The sequence below is a fragment of the Chelon labrosus genome (genome assembly GCF_963514085.1).
Source record: "Chelon labrosus genome assembly, chromosome: 20".
In the NCBI taxonomy this organism is placed as follows: domain Eukaryota; kingdom Metazoa; phylum Chordata; class Actinopteri; order Mugiliformes; family Mugilidae; genus Chelon; species Chelon labrosus.
This window is the reverse complement of record NC_140353.1, coordinates 2,792,240-2,806,634: the sequence shown is the minus strand read 5'-3', so window position 1 is coordinate 2,806,634 and position 14,395 is coordinate 2,792,240. Positions and strand designations below refer to the sequence as shown.

The 14,395-nt window shown below is 44.6% G+C and overlaps 1 protein-coding gene across 1 annotated transcript in view; it reads left to right on the top strand.

Moving 5' to 3' along the window:
* Positions 1-14,395, top strand: part of slc4a11 (solute carrier family 4 member 11) — a 94,813-nt gene that overhangs the window by 21,098 nt on the left and 59,320 nt on the right. Inside the window, exons 2-3 of the mRNA XM_084568697.1 lie at positions 3,413-3,463; positions 8,078-8,194. Coding sequence (XP_084424823.1) covers positions 3,413-3,463; positions 8,078-8,194 — 168 coding nt within the window. The remainder of the gene's footprint in view (positions 1-3,412; positions 3,464-8,077; positions 8,195-14,395) is intronic.

The window sequence follows — 14,395 nt, the reverse complement described above, 5'->3', positions numbered from 1 at the left end:
ATGGATTAACACCGACTTTTATTAGTGAAGCCGAGACCTTTGCTGATGAAAAGATTCTCTGCTACTTATTATCAGCGGCTCTTAACATTTTTTTTTTTATGTCTAATGAATGAAGGCTTTACATTTTTCCTGATAAAGAGAATCCTTCTTTTGTTTTTGCCCTCTGGTTGAACTGATGGTCTCTGTGTGTCTTTGAAAGCTCTCGCCTTATGAGGAGAGACAGTTTCACCTGATAGACCTGTTTCAGAGAGCATCGGTGCAACATGTTGAAGAATTTAATGTTGCAGAGAAATGCTGGAAAGATGCTCCCACGTCTTTGCATTAGCGCACAGTTATCGAACTGATTTGTAATTCTTGTGTAAATCCTCCTTATCTGCAACATGGCCAGAAGCATACTGTCAGTCAGTCCGTCTGTATGTCTGCACAGACTTACCTTTCTCATGGACGTAGCTTCTCAAGAGCGCCTTGAGGAAACGTCTTCACGTGTGGCGCTAGCCGGCTGCAGCTAGAGTTTATTTTCGTATCAGTCTAGAGAGTCCTACAACCAATCAGAGACATTTTGTTGGAAACAAATTCAACTCTACGGCGTTCAGGTGTAGGACAACTGTTACTCTTCTCTCCATCACCACATTAAGCCCCGCCCCATGCAATCTGATTGGCTCTGCAAATTTTTGCAGGACCTTCATCAATTCCCAATGGAGAGACTCCACATCAACTTTCTCATTCTCATCTTCCATCTGCTTATCCGAGGTCGGGTTGCGGTGGCAACAGGCCAAGTAAGGAACTCCAGGCGTCCCTCTCCACAGTAACACATTCCAGTTCTTCCCGGGGAATCCCGAGGCGTTCCCAGGCCAGACGAGATATATAATCCCTCCAGCGAGTTCTGGGTCTACCCCGGGGTCTCCTCCTGGCCAGCCGTGTCTGGTAAACCTCCAAAGGGAGGCGCCCAGGGGGCTTCTGAACAGCTGGCCCCTTTCGATGCGAAGGAGCAGCGGTTCTACTCCGAGCTCCATCCGAATGTCCGAGCTCCTCACCCTATCTCTAAGGCTGAGCCCAGCCACCCTTCGGAGGAACCTCATTTCAGCCGCTTGTAACCGCGATGCCGTTCTTTCGGTCACAGTTTTTGACCATAGGTGAGGATTGGAACGAAGATAGACTGGTAAATGGAAAGCTTTGCCTTACAGCTCAGCTCCCTTTTCACCACCACAGTTCGATACAGTGGCCGCATTACTGCAGCCAAACCGTCTGTCCACCTCTCACTCCATTTTGCCGTCACTTGCAAACAGCACCCCGAGATACTTGAACTCCCTCGCCCCGGGGCAGGAACTCATCCCCAGCCCATAGGGAACAGTCCACCGTGGGCTCGGACTTGGAGGTGCGGACCCTCAATCAACTTTCCACCACAACGAAATTTGAAAGTTGGTCCGTCTTCCAGACATTGACTTGGAATGAATGGCCAGTGTCTTTTTGTTTTGTTTTTTGTCATAAATCGTTAATGCAACAATATCAGGATTGTCTTAAGGAACTTTTAGCACAAACATTTACTTGGAATCAAAGAAAAAACAATTTGAGTTTGGCGTCTAAAGCTTAAAAACACATCTTTAGCCATAAGTCATGACTCTTAGGAAACACCTCAACGAACTTTCTCACAAGTGTTCACTTGGATAAGGATTCAAGGATTCAAGGATTCTTTATTGTCATTTCAACACATGTTGGTACATGAGTGGGGACCAAATTAGTTTCTCTGGTCCCGATGCAAGCCAATAGCAGAAACAGTAAAAAATATAAATATAGAATAAAATTAGCTAACTAAGTATAGTACAAAAAAATAGCAAGAAGTGTATAAATATAGACAGTAAAAAAGTGTCAGCACTGTGTCAGCACTGTGTCAGCATGAGAAGGCATTCAATGTCTTTTTTTATACTACTGTATGTTATGTGAATCTGAGATGGTTGTCAACTGCAGCCCTGACTAGTTGGAGCAGACAAACAACAGCTAGTTGGTTAATCTAGTTAGGTTTGATATTTGAGAAAGGCAGGTCAAGTTATGAAGATGTGACGCCGGGGAGTGGTTTGGGGGTTAGGTGTTTTTCTCAAGGCACCTCACCTGTGGACGTCGAGGGGAATCGAATCAGTGATGTGCGCCACAGCTCACATATATGTTCACGTTTTATCCGTTTCATGGCCTCACCTGGTTCTATATCCTCCATTTACCTGCATGGGAGTTTTCATCACGCCGCTGTTAACCTGCAGTATGTGTTCAGAGTGAATCAAAATGTACTTTTATTTCCATCATTATATAACCAGTGACAACAGGTGGTGAGATCAGAGCTGCAGCCCAAAAAATAATTTCTAGTCATCCATAGAATTTTAATGAGCATTAGCTCTGCTGTATTTTTTTTTTTTTATGGATAATATTCACCTCCTGTTTTCAAATGCAATCCCCGGAAAAACAAGAAATGGCTGCTGCAGAAACTTTAGAGAAAAGGGTAATATACTAATATACATTTCTCTTGTTTTCCACTGCCACCCCACTGCAAAGTAAAAACCAGCAATGCAACAAAACCTCTCGAGGCTTCCCGAGCCTGTTGGTGACTCTCCTCCTCCCCCAAGCTCATTAGTTTCTACAGAACTATTTCCTAAAACAGCTGGACAACTTTGAGAAAATGTTTCTCGGAAAGAAATAAATGGTGCGTTTGTCGGTGGCTGTTTTAAATGGCAGATCTTTTTTTTTTTATGTGGGATTGACTCGAAGCAAACAGCGTGGTGCGTTCATGATAATGACGGTCGCCCTGGGCAACTGCGTGACTCCTTGATGTGCTCGGACAAAAATGGATCTCTATATGCTTACAGGCTTTAGATACGCAGACGGTAGTTGTTTGGATCCGTTGACGAGGAGAAACGTTATCCTTTGATAAAGTGTCGTAAGAACGGCCTAGCTGTCTGGATTCAGCCGTCACTGTTGTGTCTCTCAGTGGCCACTAGGGGGCGGATTGTTTCATCAGTAAGCGCTTTAATGACTAATATTTGACTTTCTATCCGCGTGAGGCTTCCTAAATGGCTAGCAGAGGTCTGACAATTGTGCATATGTTTTTATTTATAACCATGTCTCATTCCAACAATTAAAAATAATTAATTAACGACACCTAGTGGTTGTTAGCACAGATGCCTCACAGCAGGAAGGTTCTGTGTTTGTTCGAATCCATTGGCTCTCTGGCTACTCTGGGTACTCCGGCTTCCTCCCACGGTCCAAAGACATGCTCTTTAGGTCAATTGGCGACTATAAATTGGCCGCGATGGACTGGCAACCTGTCCCCTGCGACCCTCCAGAGGACAAGCGGTTACAGAAAATGAATGATTGATGCCTAGAATCACCTCATTGATCGCTGTCTTTCTCTGTTTTCCTCTTGCAGAGGCGCCCCCATCTGGGATGTCCAAGAATGGATACTTCTTTCAAGAAATGGGTGAGTCTGAGCCTCCACGAGGACATATTTGCTGTTTTTTTTTAAATTTACAAATGTGTTTTTAATAATGGAATCCAAAAAAATCTGAGGCACACGATCCTCGAATCACCGCAATTTGGCAATGAAACCACAAAGATGTTTTCCGCCCGAACGTCGTCTTACGTCCACGGTGAAAGACGGCACTCATAGATTGGAGCAGCAGCCACAGACACAAAACCTCTCCAGCAACTCACACTTCACTGCATCTGGATATAAATAATGAACTCGGCTTTGGCTGTTATGATAACGGCAGTTTCATTACCTTCAAGTCAAGGAGAGGCACCCAATTAGTATGTGCAGCACAAGCAGTCAGGACAGAATACGCTCGCATCGGATCTCCCTGTCTCCCCCTCCCCGTCCCCCCCTCCGCCTCCCCAAGCCAATTATTCCCCCTGTCCAACATACCGATTCACCCAGCAGATTCTCAGAAGGCCCCCTGCTGCTGCTCGACACAACTGTCTTTATTAGGCAACCTTTTTATCAAGAGATAAACGCAATTACATCATTGTTGGCGAGTAAGCATCACCCACCATCGTCATCATAGGGGTTCATTAGTAAAGGTTGGTCTGGAACCTTCTAAAGACCAAACGGTGAACCATGATGGTAAATGTGTCTTGAACTGTGGAAGTGACCGGATGTTCTTTGTCACAGTGTTAAAAGCTGATATGTCAGTTTACATGGAATAGCCACAACATTATGACCACCGACAGGAAATAACATTTAAACCATCTTGTGACAGTTCAGTGTTCTGCTGGGAAACTTCTGGACCTGGCATTCATTGGTGTGGATGTTACTTAGACATGTAGCACCCACCTAGACCAGACCAGGCAGACCCCACCCCATAGCAATGACACTCCTTGATGGCAGCAGCCATCCCCAGCAGGATGCAGCCTGACACAGACACACACACAAAAACACTTTAGGAACAACTAAAAAAAAAACATGAAGAACAGCACAAGGTGTTGACCTGGCCTCTAAATTCACTAGATCAATTGTCCAACATCATTACCTCTCACTTACATTACAGGAATCTAAGTGAGAGGTAATGATAGCATGAAGAGGCAGCACTTCACCTTAAGGCTCATTTAAAGTACAGCAGGATTAGATGCCATAACCTACGTACATAGCCTACGCCGGTGCGAGCCGTTTCTCCTTGCGCACTCGTCAGCCTGAAACTTTCACCAATATTTCACCAAAGACGAGTCGTACAAATGTTTGTATCTCCGGACCTCCTCAGTTCACCTTTCCTCGATGTGTTCCATCTTTATTGATTCAAAACAATCAATTCGAAAACCGTGGAGATGGAGAAACACCCGGAAATACTGAAGCGGAAACACGCTGCTACCAAGCAGACCAATCACAGCTCTTGCTGTCTGCGTCGCCATGACGACAGGGGAGGTGCATGTCAGGCTACGACGTTAGGGTGTGCATAGGGTCTGAGCTGATGTCGTAGGCGTTTACTAAGACGACTTATGTGCAGAAAGAATGAATTTATTCCAACCAGGAAGAAACCATCAGATCAAGGATTAAAGGTTTGCACCGCCCCTCTCAATGTCAGTCTGTTCCTACTGGTTACATGAGACACATTTAATTGGGATTAGGCTTTAATTCTTATTATTACCGGACTTGCAGCGAGATATGTGCACATGAAGAAGTAATTCTGAAAGTTTTTTAATGATTTAACAATGCCCAATCAGTGCGACTGGTTGCGTCTGAACGTCAGCGCTCCCAGCACACCTGAAGAGCAGCTGCAGAGCGCCGTTTGAAGGATGCACATCAATCATTCAATGTTTTCATTTCAAACATCCCACGTCCCTCAGCAGCCTTGTTCCTTTTGCATTTTGCATGTTTGTATTCACTGGTTTTTAATCATTTGAATCTCATTGTTAATCAGAATCTGTCCTAATTCACATTATGGGATATCATTTCTAAATTGTGTCTAACATTGCAGGATGGGTTAGGAAATAGAAGATAGGATTTTTTTTTGGCACAATAATAAATATTAAACTTTTAATAACTTTCCCCTCCCAAAAAAAATAAAATAAAATTGATGCCATTCCATTTCCGAGTTCAACTATAATTTTTGTCCCTGCCGTGTTCAGCAGCTGCTGCTCTCTCTGAAGGTGATTTGAAAGTCAGAGCCCTGTCGGTAAGTCTGAGGCACCGGCTGACGCAGGGAAGGCGACGACACGGGAGGTTCAAATAATGTCAAGTGCTGAGGGATGATCCCGATGCAGGACAAACTAAATGAACTGAAATTGGGGCCTCCTCGCGGATAAGGTCAGCAGATAAAGAGCACGAGCATGAGATATTGTTCTTGTCGCATCAAGCCGACCGCTGGATGATATTTGGGAGCCCACTAGTTACTGTGGGATTGGATTTAAGGGGCGGCTGCGTCAGGGAGAGAGAATGGGATGACTCATACCAACAGGCGTCAGGCTCGGTCCTGTGGTGCTTGCTACCGAACTAAATTCTCCCCCCAAAAAATAGAAACAGCAACAAACTGCATTTACCTGCTGATTCGTGACGGACCGGGAAACCTGGATTATTGAAGTTGATCCATTTGAAGGTTTTAGTCGTAGAGATCATCTTCGTACAGCTTGTTACGCACGACGGCAACTAATAAATCTCCTTCTAGTTACTCAGTGAGGGTCGCTACTGCAGATGCTATTCATTTATTTATTATCCTGACAGGACCAGTGTGTAATTAGAGACAATCTGTAACCTGAAAACTGAAGCTTTGTTCCTTGCTAGATGTTAAAAAGACATCCTGGGATAATGGATCAGAGGATCTCATTTTTCTCAACCAGATATGAAATATCAATATACACACAACTTGAATAATAATTAACAAATACCCTGATCAGGCACAACATTAAAACCACTGACGGGAGATGTAAATAACATTTAAACCATCTTGTGACAATTCATGCTGGGAAACTTCTGGACCTGGCATTCATTGGTGTGGATGTTACTTAGACATGTAGCACCCACCTAGACCAGACCAGGGACCTGGTTTTGCAGACGTCCATCACCATAGAAACGTTATCCAAGCTGAGACGTGTAATCCCTCCAGCAAATTCTTTGTCTGCCTCTGGGTCTCCTCCCAGCAGACCATGCTGGTAAACCACCAAAGAGAGACTTCTAGGAGACATCCTCCCAAGACGCCCAAACCACCTAATTGAGCCCTTTTTAACGCAAAAGAGCAGCAGCTTTACTCCAGTCCCTCCAGAGGGAGAATATAAAATATGAAGTACACCAATCAGCCACAACATTAAAACCACTGACAGGAGAAGTGAATAACATTTAAACCATCTTGTGACAGTTCAGTGTTCTGCTGGGAAACTTCTGGACCTGGCATTCATTGGTGTGGATGTTACTTAGACATGTAGCACCCACCTAGACCAGACCAGGCACCCCCACCCCATAGCAATGACACTCCTTGATGGAAAAAACTGATCAAGTATCTGTGGGATGATCCACAGAGGCCCCTCCCCTCAAAGGCCCCCACTAACAACATTCTGTTGCCAGACACCACAGGACACCCTCAGAAGGCCCATGTCCATTCTCTGATGAGTCACCACAAGGGAGACCTAGACAATATTAGGAAGGTGGTCATAATGTTATGCCTGATCGGTGTATATATTAAAATAAAGGAAAATTTGAAAATCTGCTCAATTTATAAATATTTGTTTTTAAAGCTGCAGTCCAGAATTTTTGTGCCCCCTTGTGGCTGTGAGAGAAATTACACAAACACTGTTGACACATTAAACCACAACTATTTACTGGTATCGGTGTTTGTCCTTGATGACGATTCTTTTCTCTTTTAGACTGTGATTCTTCCACGGTTTCTTTTTTATCCAGAGCATCAAAACTGTTCTTAAATGCTTTCAAGGTTTATCTAACACTGCTCTCTTTACATCATACATCGCTAATAGTGTAATCCCAGCGTGTTGCCACTGTCTCCAAAGACCCGATTTTAAAGTCTGCCATAGTGGAAAATATCACCATCACCATGTGGCTTGAACTGAACCAACGTTCTGTGGCAGCAACTCAAATAAAAAGCCAAAAGAAGAAGTGTGTAAATTAAAATCTCTAGTTAAAACCATAATCATTCTACTTAACCATACCGCGACACCTGAAGGACTTTCAAAGCAAAGCTGGGATGAGATCTGAGTGCCACTCGAACCATCTTTGCATATAATTTTAAGGGTTATTTGTTTTATTCTGTTTGCTTTAAGCCCTGTGTGTTTATTACAGAGTCAGGAAGGTTCACTGACTCCCTGGTAGACAATTAATTCCTTGTCACTGTTTAAACTTTTTTATTACAGACTCTTCTGACAGTATTTTATTTTAACTTCTTCCTTATTAGCATATTCGAATAGTTTAAACTCACAGTAGAGACGTACGACCCACTGGAAGACTTTGACACCTGTCTCGATGAGTCCTGGGTGTGTTTTAAGTCACAACTGAACGTTGATTTTTGAGTCTTCGTCTGAGGAGAACAGTAATAATTAAAGTGAGCGTGCTGCCCCGCCTGGTTCAGGAGGTGACCCTGTGCTGTTGTGTCCCCAGAGCAGCGGGAGGCGGAGCAGGAGGAGGGCAGCGAGGGCCGAGAGGAGGGACAGGACTCGCCGATCGCCTGCGGAGATGACATCCACCTCTATGACAACCAGATCAGCCCCGGGCCAGGTCAGTACTCGGAGAGAGAGAAAGGGAGGGACTGGGAGGGCAGCGGCGGGGGTTAGAGTGTGCAGTGGGGATAAGGAGGGAGGAAAAACGCTGGAGGATGACACTGAGGAAGAAAGAGTTTAAGGGGGAGTATGGAGGAGACGAAGCAGGGGGAAGAGAAAAGGTAAAGCATAATTCATTTATATAATGTTCTAAAATAATAATCATTTAAATGCTGCAATTACTGAATTATCATCATAATCTACAGCTGAGAAATCTACTGTATGTTACCTGTACAGCACCAAGCAGCACAAAGACTAGGTTAGCAATCAGCCACAACATTATGACCACTGACAGGAGAAGTAAATAACATCAAATATCTTGTGACAGTTGGGTGTTCTTCTGGGAAACTTCTGGACCTGGCATTCATTCATGTGGATGTTACTTAGACATGTAGCACCCACCTAGACCAGACCAGGCACCCCCACCCCATAGCAATGACACTCCTTGATGGCAGCAGCCATCCCCAGCAGGATGCAGCCTGACACAGACACACACACAAAAACACTTTAGGAACAACTCAAAAAAAAACATGAAGAACAGCACAAGGTGTTGACCTGGCCTCCAAATTCACTAGATCCCAAACTGATCAAGTATCTGTGGGATGATCCACAGAGGCCCCTCCCCTCAAAGGCCCCCCCACTAACAACATCCTGTTGCCAGACACCACAGGACACCCTCAGAAGGCCCATGTCCATTCTCTGATGAGTCACCACAAGGGAGACCTACACGATATTAGGAAGGTGGTCATAATCTTATGCCTGATCGGTGTATGTATCATTATACATACAGTCAGACGTTAGTATGAACTTATGTGAATAAATAAACCGAGACAGTATCTTGTGCAAGTTGTGCAAAATGTTAGTATATGAGTATGAAGTAGTGACAGAGTGAGAATTGTTCATCAGTTCATCATTTTATCAGATTTAACTGACACTAGTGTCACTCTGGCATCGCTACAGAGCCACGGCTGTGTACCAACATCAGCCATTTTGTCAGAGCAGACAGCTAGTGGGCTGATGGGAGACGTTCACTGACTTTGACAAGAAAAAATAGTCTGTTGTATTGTGAAAATACCGAGCATCACCTGCAGACACACACATACAGTAGCACCTGTCATGTTAAATAGCCAATATCTAATATTTGCTCATAGTTTTGCGCCAAACATTTCTCAACCTACATGCACCGTGTTGGCGCTGCTTGTGTCTCATTTTAAGTCTGAATGTGTGTCACTGTCAGCTCAAGCAGATAAAAGAAACAAGAAGAAGAAGAGAAATATAAAAATTGAAATGCTGCTTCATTGAATTTGCCTCTTCCAAGTCAATAATCTCCTCTGCTGTTGAGCCGCGCGATGATCGATACGACCGGTTCAAGTTTCCCTTGTACTTCATCTGTTTAGAGATGTTTCATATCACAACACGAGGCACGCTCTTCAAAGAGAGTCATGATAGCTCCACAGCAAGAAAGAAAGAAAGAAAGAAAGAAAGAAAGAAAAATCATCAACAGACTTTAAACTAATTTCTGTGGAGGTCTCCTGAGGTCAGAGTCCACCCGGAGAACCCCCTCCCTCACCTTCGGCAGGTGTCGACTTGACAGACAGCTCCTCAGCTGCAGGTGCAGATGATTTTGACCCCATCTCCAGAAACCCCGTGGGTCAACAGGTTACCGTTGCTACGGTAACAGCCACAGGTGCACCACGGGGAGAGATGGAAATGGAGAAAGAGAGAGAGAGATAGAGGGAGAGAGAGATGCCTGTTCCCTTTGAATGTGACAGGTGACCATGTCACTCGGGCTGATTCTCCATACATAGTAACACTTAAGGCATCTGACAAGAGAGCCGGAGTGGTGAGAGCTGGGAACAAGTTAGAGGAGGGAAAACTTGCAGTTTGGACACATGTCAGGTCGAAAATAAAAGTGTAAAATTCTTGGCGTCACGTGAACTGTCACAGCCGAGCAGATTGTGTCCAAACGCTCTTAGCAATCAGAGCCGATAGAGGAAGGGCTTATCATCGACCAGGAGGAGGAACAACAGCCCTCTGCCAGTCACAGGTGCACCTTCTCACAGGTGCACCGTCTCACAGGTGCACCGTCTCACAGGTAGCTGGAATGACTGACGCGTTCACTGACACCCTGGACGTCCCGTAGGTGCGGCGGCAGGCCCTCCTTTTTAATCCTGGCCGTGCAACAGTTTCCAGATCACAGTGAGACTCCACAGCACAACAGTTAAGCTGCTGACCCGTCAATGCATGTTCATGTCCGTAATAACTGAGCTAAATAAATATTAAAAGCTGTAGAAGGACAGTAGATGAACTGGTCATCTCATAGCATATAAGTTTACTCTTGCGGCACTGCACATCATCTCGGCTTCCAGTTATTGCGACGTGGCACATGCGGCCTGGCCGGCTGACTCATATGCAAAACGGACGAGCTGCAGGCGCGAATCTGTGAGCACGTCCACGGGAACACTGCGATTCTCAGACAGAGAGAGAGAGACTGCTGCAACAACTGGAAGAGATTCTGCAGAAGAATGCAGAATAACCTCTCGGCGTGCACTGTGTTTATTAGTCTCAGCAGCGACGCCTATCGTTCAGGTGAACACTGCCCCAGTAACGTGCACCACGGACCTTTTTTCACAGCGGACATCTTGAATTGTCACAGTAATTCATTTATTGCGTTCTGGTTCCCTGTCCTGACTCGCTAGGACACTCGTTGTGACCGAGCCATGAGAGCTCTATACTCCCCTCGGCCAATGCAGCTGTAATATGTTGAATGTTTCGCTGCTGTCATCAGGGAAAATTCTCGCCTGCAGGTGCAGAATGTTTGTCATGCCCAACAATACCCGCTCACAGATTTCCAGTGCATTATTCATTGACAGCGCAGCTGAATGTTGATTAGCGTTTTGTTTTTATTCCTGGCTAACCCCCGAGTCTGACTGTCACATACATTTGATCCCAGTAGCATCGGTTGTTTGCGTGCCTTTTAATCTGTGTCACAAAATGACTGCGTTATTTTATTATTCTGCATCAGCAGACCGACCGACTGACCGGCCATCCGCCCGCCCGGCCGGCTGTGGAATATGTCCACCGTATCAAATCAATATAAGACTCTGGACAGGACTTTTAATCACATCCTGTCTGGCTAAATAAGCAGTGGTTTGGAAAAGCAAATAGCCCCGTGATTACATCAGGCCAAGAGACAGCAGCTCCCACCTTAATCTAATTTCAAAAACATCTGTCTGTTATAATTAATTCATTTCTCACCCTATATTTAACAGAGCCTCTCATTCATGAGAAAATGTAGTCATGCTTTTATAATTCTGCCAGATTCCCGCCAGCCTGCTCTCTGGGACAGCATTCAATCCTGACCTTTATGACATTGCGCCTGTTGCATATTTAACCCTTGGACTGAATATAAAGATGCACGGACCCTCTGTGTCGTCACCAGTAGGGTTTTCCTATAGAGCCACTAAAAGTCTGGCTAATTTAAAAGTAGGAAAAGAGTTGGAGCCTCAAGCGATCATTCAAAGACTCTGGTTTTCTAAATGCACGCAATGAATCGCCCGTAATTCTTTCTGCAGCCTTGTTGTTTCTGATCCAGACTGTGGCACCAAATAGTAATTCCAAACTGAGCGCTAACGGAGAAAGACTAACTTGTTTGTTTCTACTTTTCAGTCGCCAGTGAAATATCAGTTTGTCCAGTTCTTTGGGTTATGACCATTCATTTATTCATTCATTTATTATCTGTAACCGACTGTCCTTCAGTGCATTGGTGTCATGCTCATTTTAGTTCAGAGACCACATACAGCCATGTTATGTATTCAATGAGCAGGTACTCAGCTAAAGCTTCATGTTTTGGAGACTTTTTGAGGCTACTTCTCAGTAGCTATGTTTGTGCATGAAGCACTGATTGAATGTTATTAATAAAGGGCTGTTCAGTATATGTTCATTTTCTGTAACTGCTTGTCCTATCCCAGCTGTCATTGGTCTAGAGGGGGGGTCCACCCTGGACAGGTCTCCAGTCTATCACAGATCTAACACAGAGAGACACTCACACCTACGGCCAATGTAGAATCACCAATGAACCTAACCAGCATGTCTTTGGACGGTGGGAGGAAGCTGGAGAACCTGGAGAGAACCCACGCAGACACAGGGAGAACATGCAAACTCCACACAGAAAGGAACCAGTCAGCCCATGGATTAGAACCCAGAACCTTCTTGCTGTGAGGCACCAGTGCTAACCACCACACCACTGTGCCGCCCACCTTGCATCCATAAGATGCGCTTTTAGGATTTAATTAAAATGCAGCCTCTCTCGCATTAGTACCTGCAGGTCATTTTGCTTCATCATTAAACTTGTAAACTTGCTGCGCCGTCTTTTTATTAAATGGATTTGAGAGGTTGAAAATGTTCCTATTTTGGGTGGCAGCAACCCACTGCCAATTTAGAATCACCATTTACAGGGGGAACATGTAAACTCCCCCAGCTGACCAGGAGCCTCCAATCAACAGCATGCATAATTTGTGGTTTAATGCTAATTAGCAAACGTTACCATTCTAACGTAAAGTGACGAACACGGTAAACGTACCTGCTAAACATCAGCATTGTCATTGTGAGCATGTTAACCATTGTTGACCTTTAGCTGCAGCCTCACCATGACTGTAGGCTCTCATTCCCGTCTCATCTTTCCATTATCTGCCCGACGTGTCACTGGACACACTTTTTAAAAGAGTCCTTTCACTCCACATGCCGGCGATCCGGTAATACGGTCCGCTCGGTAACGGTGCGCGAGTGCCCCAGATCAAAAACAAAAGTGATTGATGGCGGTTTCTCAAGTGAACGTTGAAGACTTGGAAATTGAAACGCTAACCAGTAGAGTTGCGCGCTGCTGGCTGCCGGGTAATGCACACATTAGTTTGTTGTCTCCTTCTGTTATTTGATCGCTTCGACGCCATCTTATCCATTCTTCCCACTTCAGAGAACTTTGTCATAAAGCTGTCAGATGCTCTTCATAAACAGAACTGATGTCAGGATTATACAGCCAGCGCTCGGGCTCGGTTCCATCTCACTTAAATCAGTCTGGCTGATGTGGATAAGTCATGTTTTTGACCAAGGTCGCTGCTTGACCTTGATAACTCTGAGTCTGGCTTGTTAACGTCATTTACCACAGATCAGCCACCGCCTCTCTGCTGCAGCCAGGCTAGAACTCCACGTTTCTAAAACTCAGGTTGAGACCGAGTCGTGATAATCAGTCTTTTGTGGCACTGATACTCTCACTCAGAGTGATTTACAGTAAGGGAGAAACGTAATAGTGTTGCTGAGTGTAAGGCAGGAACGGGCATCAAATTGATTTACATACAAAATACTTTGAGAGAGGAAAAATGAGCCTAGAGCCGCATGAGAAGCTGACTCATAATACTTTATGCTACACACTATATTTGCAAGGATATTTGTTTGCTGAGGTTATGGGTTGAGTTTTTTTTCTCATATTATTATTATTATTATTTCTTTTACACCAGGCATGGTAATATTGTCGGTGAAGTGAACTATTTTCTGTTTGGTAAAATATGCAAGTATTTCACTCGTGCAGAAATATCTCAGGGAATGAATAAAACTGGAAAATAGAGAACTCTTCTACAGGCTTCGGTCAAATTTGCCTGGATTCTGTTTTCACTGGGGACTGTTTGACGCCCGGAGCTGCAGATAATGCATTAGTTTTGCACTAAATCAAATAAAATAAGTGGCGAACATTTCTCTCTATAAAATGTATGTTTGTACAAGTAGAACTAAGTTGGTTTACGGCGGTTCAGACTACCAGCGTTACTGCTCAGACGTTTGCTTTATCGTTTAGTGCTGCAGGAATCAGATTCCAGCGTCATGGTTTTAAACCTGAAGAACTAGATGTCACACTTAGCATGCTGACATGATGTAAAGCTGAAGTTTGCTGCATCTTATCCCTGGTGTCTCTCTCCAACTGTGGTCTAGTTGATGAGCAGTGGCAGTCAGGGTGAGGAGAAGGAGAACAAACTCTTAAGTTCTAACTTTTTTAGTGCTGCAGTTGCTGCTACTTCTGTGCAGAGGTGTGAGTGGAAGTGGAGTCCAAGGAGTGAGACTGATGGCGTGAGCTGCTTCACTAAAACAGACTTCATCCAAAACTGCAGGACGT